Source organism: Takifugu flavidus, chromosome 8 (assembly GCF_003711565.1).
Source record: "Takifugu flavidus isolate HTHZ2018 chromosome 8, ASM371156v2, whole genome shotgun sequence".
Lineage (NCBI taxonomy): Eukaryota > Metazoa > Chordata > Actinopteri > Tetraodontiformes > Tetraodontidae > Takifugu > Takifugu flavidus.
This window is the reverse complement of record NC_079527.1, coordinates 4,949,051-4,957,176: the sequence shown is the minus strand read 5'-3', so window position 1 is coordinate 4,957,176 and position 8,126 is coordinate 4,949,051. Positions and strand designations below refer to the sequence as shown.

Sequence of the window (8,126 nt, the reverse complement as noted above, 5' to 3'; positions counted from 1 at the left end):
ATCAGAATAGTCTTTACAAAAACAAAAGCAGTTTTATTCCCACCTATATATTGGAATCATCCAGTCTTTTTTTCCCCTCATTCCTCTTATTTTGTGAGAGAAATGTAAGCTGAAGTGGAACAGCTGCCACATTTGCACCGTGAAGCCCTAAAAGCATCCTCTGCCGGGGAGGAACCTTGAAAACCACCCCCTCAGTGATGGAGGATCAGACATCTTTGTCCTTCAGCCCTGGTGCTTCGAGTGTCCCCCGACTGATCGAAGTTTCTGCCACATTGTTTGGACAGGACATTTGAATAGAAATCATTTGATTTTCCTGTGTTGAGGTTTCACCTGATGAACCCATCAGTTCATTCATACTTGATGTGCTTGGAATAAACTCCAAGCTCTTCACAGACCAGAGAGACGCTGAGCGTTATAGAAAGTCATTTATTACACAAACCAAAGCTAGTTTACAAATACACTTTCCAGTCCTGTGCGTGTGTAATAGTCTAGTATGAACAAACCCACATCTCATATTTACAGACATTGCATACTGCGTTGTTTTCCTGTTTCTTTGTTTAGCCAACTGGTTCAGCATCCAAACCTATGATTTAAAAGAATCATTAAAAGTAGAATTTAAAAGTAGTTTGCAATTCAAACAAACAGAAAAAAACCCAGCGCGTGTGGTCGTGGCGATGCTCTAAACAGGCAGCCGAGAGGCCAGCCTTCCTCCTGACTGCCCAACAACAAGCGGCGTTTGGCAGGGATGATTGACAGGTCGTCACAATTCAGAGTAAATCGGGGAGAAAAAAAAAGAAAAGAAAAAAAAAAGTACAGAATAAACTAAAGCAACAACACACAAGTAGTCACTCAGTCATCTGCCTCCTATTTTAAATACTGATAGACTTCTTTTCAAGCAGAAAATAAAATACGCTAGTTTCTGGAACAGGCTCCTCTCTGTAGACCAGGATGAAGAATAGGAGGGTATGACAACCAAGAGTCCGGAAGCGGCACCAAAGACCCAGAAAGGTTGGAGAAGGCGGGTGGATGATCCGACTGCGCGTCCTGAAATTTGGGATGCAAGGAACCTTGAAAGAGGCGACTGATCACAGTAGAAGCTGGAGCACCTCTTTCCATCTGCCCAACCCAACGATTCTGGTATTTCCGGGCCACTTCTGGTGACCAGGGTTGGTTCATATTTTTGTCTTCTGAAGATGCGCGGTACCAAAAACTAACCAGTCAAGGCAGACATGTAAATGGTGGACAAATACAACACTGAAACCCAGGCACATTTTCACCTCAAACTAATTCTGAACCGCTTATATCTGCCCTTAAATTATAATAGTTCATCCCAAACATGGAGACTGGTCATGTGCATGTAAACAAGATTCTCTGCTCCTTATTCTTTTTCCTGGTCCAAAACCAGGAGAAGCTGAGCACCAGCAGTCAGCTGTGTGGAAGAGGAAGGGGTGGGAGCAGAGCCTCGGCTTGGTAGAAAGCTACCGTTGTCACCCAGTGGGACTGCAAATGGATGAGAAAAGAACCCTCAGCAGTCTTATCAGAACTTTAGGTGGAGAGATGTGGAACACCAGCACTGTGGCCCAGAGCCCTCAGCTGGAGGCAGGTAGCCGTTGCCTGAGGGGGATTTATCATCTCCTTCAATGATGTAAATAAGGACTCACAACACTGCTGCCGTACCACATCATCCCTGAAGGACTAGGACTCGGGGGTCACCCTCTGTCCAGCAGCCCCCATGGTTCTGAGACTACACCAGCTATGGTGCCGGAGGAGTTCTGACCACTCCAACTGCTCATGGAGACAAACCTACTGCATTACTTTATCAGGAGCTTGTCTCTGCTCAGGCGTTGTCACATGTTTGAGGAGTGTGCAAAACTCAGTCCTTGTCTGAGTTTATGAGTGTGTCTCCTGCCCCCACCCCTGCCCCTGCCCCATCCACAGCACTCTCCCCGGGGCCATTGGTGGCTGTTTACAGTGGTACTCTTTCACTGTGCCGTCTGTTGGCCCTGAGTCACCTGACAAGTTCAAAACTAAAACCTGGATTTTTGTTGTATGTACAGAACACAGTCACTGCAACATCCCATAGTTTGACTGATGGATTCTAGAAAGACCCAGGACACCCTTGTGATCCTTATCAGTGTATCTGCCTAAAAGCACGGCACACCAGCATCTGGCTGGTGTCGCTTGCCCACCGGGATGAAGAGCCCAATGATTTACAGCGGTAGTCATTCATGTTGTGTTCTCCCCACTCATCCACCCTCTGCCCCACCCGCCCCTCTGCAGCAAGGCCAAGTCCCAGGGTAAAGTCAGTCCCACAGCCATTTTACAGCGTAGTCATTTACTGCACTCTTTTCTCCCCCCCCCCCTCCCGGTCCCATCTAGAAAAGCCCTCCAGCCCTCCCCAAGCCCTGTCCCCCTGGGTATGGTAGCTCCAGGGTAAAACTGTCCATGTGTTGTGGCCATTTTACAACAGCACACATCTGTTGTTCTTCTTGCCGCGGCGGACCTGCAGCGCCGCCCTGGTGGCCATCTCGAACACTTCCCGCACACCATCCTTGGTCTTAGCAGAACACTCCATGTAGCCGAAGGCTCCGATCCGCGAGGCCATGTCCCGACCTTCCTCTGATTTAACCGGCTCCTATTGCATGGAAAAGAACACACTTTAATTGTCTAGCAACGATCTTATTGTGATTCTTAATGCGGCAGATATAAAGTTTTGTATTTAAACTGCTTAAAAGGCTCGTGGGTTCACTTTTTCATGCCAGAGTGGAAGCCTACTAAAAAAGGAAGCAAAAGACTGCCCGCACCTGCTTCATCTTGGCCAGCTCTCTGCGTGTGTGCTCATCATTGCGCAGGTCCTTCTTGTTTCCCACCAAGATGATGGGAACAGTGGGACAGAAGTGTTTCACCTCAGGGGTCCACTTCTCTGGAATGTTTTCTGTGACGGGAGTAAAACCAAGAAGGTAAGTTAATGCTGAGCGACGTGAATCATTCAAACGTGACTCACACCGAGACTCACACCGAGGAAAAAAAAAAAAAAAAAAAACCACGTCAGAAATGAGTGAGGAACTCGTCCGAATCCAAACGATTTGTCATGATTACATGCATTTTCAGAAGTGCTACGCTAAAAAGGCACCCTGATATTACACAACATGACTGCAACGCATGTGGGAGTTGTGCTACATGCAAGCGTTCTTTCTTCTCACCTAAGCTGTCGGGGCTGTCTATGGAGAAGCACATGAGGATGACGTCAGTGTCTGGGTAAGAGAGAGGTCTCAGCCGGTCATAATCCTCCTGACCTGCAGTGTCCCACAGGGCCAGCTCCACCTAACAGATGCATCATTGTGGTGAGGAAGAGTGTGCAAAAGGACAAGGGTGGGTTAGCAAACAGTACAAAGAAATGGGAAGGAAACATGAATCATTACAAAAGAACACTTTAAACTCAATAAAAGTGGCGTCTGGTTTGGGGCATAACAACAGTCGGGCTCAGTCCTCGGAGTACTTGGTACTCAGAGTGGCCTAAATATGACAAACTGGTGTCAAATTTCAGTGATTACGATAGGAGGAAGCACCACTGGTGCCCAGTTACATTGAACACAGGGTTGTCCAGACGGTGTAATAATGGATTTCTTCACAATACACTATTTTTAAGTTTTATAGTAATACACTATATGGACTATTTTAAAATGTAAAAATGGTGAATTGGGCATCTGCCGGCTTAAATGAGGACAAAGTTTGTCATCTCATCCATGCTAAAACAGACAGTAAAAACGGGACTGAGCTGCAGGTCAACCCTTTTATCTCACCTGTTTGCTATCAACCTCGATGTCAGCAACATAGTTCTCAAACACGGTGGGGACGTAGACTTCAGGGAACTGGTCTTTGCTGAAGACTATAAGAAGGCAGGTCTTCCCACAAGCTCCATCCCCCACAATCACCAGCTTCTTACGGATGGCTGCCATCCCTGTAAAACAACAGAGGAGGAGGGGGGGCAGAAGGATCAGGATAGTGTGACATCAGGTAGAACCAAGGCAGCAGCTGTTACACTTCAGCACGATACAGTTGCCCACATTGTTATACAATCAGGTTAAATAATTAGGACATTACCTGACAATCACGCAATAACTCAGCAGGGAACCCGTTTTTAAACCAGTTGGCTGGGGAAGATTAACCTCCGAGTATGTGTCTGTAATGGTACCAGTCACCAGTCACCACTGCAGCTTTCTGCCCCACCCTTCCACAGCAGCACATAGCTCATTACTGCACACCGGACGCACGTGACCAGGAAGTAAAAACCAGGCAGGTTCCAGTAACGGCTTCTTACTTAAGGGGCCAACAATGGCATCTGGAAGGCGAGGCTGGTCCACCTGATTTGGGGGGTGCTGGTGCGCTCATCGAACCAAAGGTTATTGGCTGAAGCCACTTTCATAAAGGCGTTTCAGACCTTAAATCTAAACTTCCGATCACCCAAAAACAAGATTTTACAGTCCGAACCAAAAACTGGACTGACTGCGCTCATTCATGAGCGGGAAGTCCTGCTGGCCCAGAGGGACAGTGATCACTCTATACCAGCTCCTCTGTCATGGGGGCATTTCTGCAGCTCCCAGCTTTCACACCAAGACACTGTGCGTATTGTGTATTTAGCAGGCGAGCGAGGACGCCGCGACCTCACGTGGAGATGGTGATAAATCACATGGCTGAAGGCTCATTTCCTTCTTAATCTGGGGAGCAGAAGCACTGTGTGTCAATCATTGTTCTTCCACCAGTGTGGGGGAGGACAGGCTTCCTGGCAATGCTCCAACCGAGCCACCGCTTTGGTTTGCAACAGTTGCAGATGTGACGTGATGCAATCACATCTGCAACTACCCGTTAGCCCCCACCTGCCAGACAATAGCCCGTCATCATCATTTACAGAGCTGACATACATTCTGGATAGGTTTATTATTTACAACAAACAAGAGAATATAATGCAGCCCCGTTCTTCAAAATAAGACTGAGACATTTTAGAGACTCTATTGTCCCAAATCTTTTACCTTCTGACCCTAGAGCACAGTGATGTGCACCAAGGATCCAATAAGTGGTAGATGGTGTTCACCTAAGTAGGACAGCCATGTCAAAAATGATCAGACCATTCCCTACATGACTGGAGGAGAAAAAGAAATGACAAAAAAAGGGGGGGGATTAATGCCTGGAGGAGTAGTTCAAAAATGGGTAAACAACAATGTGCGAGCCTTTCAATTAGGGCTGCTGCAGTGTTATGGTTGAACGGGTGCACTTATGATAATACTGCGAGATGATAAGTGGGATTTTCTACCCACAAAGGCCGTGGCTACATTCAGCTCTTATTAGATGAGAGAGTGGAGCAATGGGCCAACAGCTGGGGACCAAGCATGGGAACCCAACAGAACCTTCCCACCAGTTTCTGCTCCACCCTGGAAAAACCTTGCTGTGGCGCAGCAGAAACACCAGTTAATGCTGCGTTTGCCTGGTAAATGTCTTGGTCTGACCTCTCCTCACCAACATATCTGCACAGGCTGCCACGCTTAAGGCATCAACACCGTTCTGTAAGAAATAAATGACATTCACAAAAGCTGTGAAAGTCCACAAGCACCCATTTTTCGTGTGTTTACTGGTCCCGTTGCAGTTTCATACACGCATCATCACAGTGATGAGGACAAGCCGGCTTGAGCCAACAGCTGCAGCCCTGAAACACGGCGGGGTTGAGCTGCTTTGATATGCCGTCATGCTGACAGCAGAAAACCTTGGAGCTAAGCTAATGATTAGAGCGGAGAGCAGCAGGAGGCTTTAATGGCAGAGGTAGCCGAGGGCTAACTGGAACTGATGCACCATGGAGAGGCATCGCTGTCTGACAGTAAGAAACGACAATGCTGTCAGTTGTCCTACTTAACTCCCAGTGAAAAGGCGTTGGATGTGCCCATCTGTTGCTGCACACAGGAGGCGAGGGCACTCCAGAGATGCTAAATCACACCGTTTAAATATGATCAAACTGAGGATGTTCCACAAATCCTAAATCAATAGAGACGTCGCGCGTAGGGATGCAGTGTAAAACGCCCTGCTCATCAGCAAACATGGCAACGTCTATTTAAAATACCAATAATGACAACAACCATATAGGTGAATAATTTAGAACCCACTAGAACTCCAAAGCACATAGTTACAGCATGTAAATGATGCTAAACGGAGCACCTGCAGCACTTGGACACGCTGCCTTTTGATGCGTGCGTCTACACACGACAGGTGCAAGTCTGCCGCCGTCTCCTGCATATAGGAAAGGCCAGAAGGTGAAATCAAGGAAGGGCGGCTGGTGCTGGTTTCAGTCCACAACTGAGCATGAATGCTGACAAGGAGTTCAAAATGTTCCTGTGTGGACCAAACATCGCATGATCAATCACAACCAGAGTCTAAAGGACACCGTTTCCTGTCTTCTCAAAGGTGACATCAGGAGACAATGAATGCGGACAGAGACGGGGAAACCCTTGACCAGCACACACGAACATCATCAAGTAGTTATACAACAATTTAATGAAATAGGATTAGAGCCCTGGAGGGAAATAAACCCTTGGCGTCGGGCTGATCTCCCCATGATGCAGCATCAGTTAAAGCTAAAACAACTTGTTAAATAAAGCTACCGTTAGCAAAAAAAAAAAAAAGCAGAAGTCTAAAACCACATGTTTGACTACTGGATATGACGAATGACAAGAAAAAAAACCCAATGATCAGCCACCTCCTGGAGCTGGAATATTTCCCGTTTCTGTCGCTGTAAAGGCCGGTGCACAGAGGAAGTGGTGACCGCTGGTGAGCGCCCCTGGGCTCGCTCAGACATTGTTCCTGAAGCGGGGAGCACCTGGGTGGGTCACCAGGAAGATGGCGCCATCACACCGGCAACAGATGGCTAGTGTGTCCGCAGTGGAAGGCTGGGTGGGTGGCCCACATCCCACACACTCATTTTCAAAAATACAGAAGTAACACCTTTAAAGATTAGGAGGTCGGCGATGAAACTATCCGCAAGTTGTTTCGTTTCCGCTGTGGGTTCGAGCCCCACTGATGCGCAACTTAAAACGCGCACATAACGACAAAATGCCGGCTTACTGAAAGTACGGAGGTGGTTTGTGATATCGATCCAGTCTCACGCGGTGCCGGAAAAACTGACGTCCCGCTGACGTTGAACTGCCCCAGTCAGGGGTGACTTGGGGCCGTGGGGAAGGCGACTCGACAGCGGAGGCAAGCCGGGGGGGGGGGAAAGGCTCATTGTTCGACAATGGCTCGATTTTCAACCCTGGTCAGCATTTGCCGTTCAATTAAGGAGTACTATTAGGAGTTATAGCACTTAACCGCCGAACCTTTGTGGCGTTGGTCCGGTCCGTTTCGTCCTTTAAGTTGCCACACTCGGATCACAGCCCCCTTTCCCCCCGACACATCGGCGACTGCGGAAGCGGCTTTCAAATTGAGGTCGGTTAGGGGAAGCCAACCGGGCTACCGCTAGCTAGCGCCGCTAGCTCCGGTAACGAGGCTTCTCAAAGCTCCAGACAACTTTTACCAAAGCCCGAGTGTCTTTTAAACGCCGCAGGAGAGGGTCGGCATTGCTCAACAGGTAGGCGCTCTTTAAAAAAAGTAGTTTACCTGCAGTTTAATTGGCTAGTAGTCGTTTTCCTTCAGTGATTCCCGGAGCGGTGCTTCGCCGAGTCGCTGTGCGCTTCCTCCAGCCTCAGTCTGATACAATGAATTAGTGCGCGGGAGCGCGCGGCCAGGGTTTGTAGCTGGAGGGAGGGGGCATTTATTGGGGGAGGGGTAGCGGGGGCGAGCCTAGCAGCCACACCTGCGCGGGCACGACAAGTGTGGCGACTATTAAACAGATGCAAATGTTCCACACTGACACGCTGAAACCGAGCCGTGGCAAAGCGTTTATGTCCGCCATTAAATGTTGCTGACCAATTAAACAACTGATTAGAATCACTGGAGTCCTAATAAATGGGATCTTACGCGTAGGTCAGCTTAAAGGATGAGTTATGTCCTCTTCACTAGGATCCAATTGCATATATCTAATTAACCCTAAACCAAGGCAACTGAGAGCTTTACCAAACATTTTATCCTAAAAGCGCCAGTGAAGC

General features: G+C 48.1%; 1 protein-coding gene across 1 annotated transcript; it reads right to left on the bottom strand.

Moving 5' to 3' along the window:
• Positions 1-412: 412 nt before the first annotated feature.
• Positions 413-7,797, bottom strand: rhoab (ras homolog gene family, member Ab). Its single transcript, XM_057039933.1, has 5 exons — positions 7,639-7,797; positions 3,804-3,961; positions 3,204-3,324; positions 2,805-2,935; positions 413-2,635 (listed from the first exon to the last, which is right to left on the bottom strand). The coding sequence occupies exons 2-5, from the start codon at positions 3,957-3,959 to the stop codon at positions 2,462-2,464; spliced, it is 582 nt and encodes a 193-aa protein (XP_056895913.1). The 5' UTR covers positions 3,960-3,961; positions 7,639-7,797; the 3' UTR covers positions 413-2,461.
• Between the last annotated feature and the right edge of the window lie 329 nt (positions 7,798-8,126).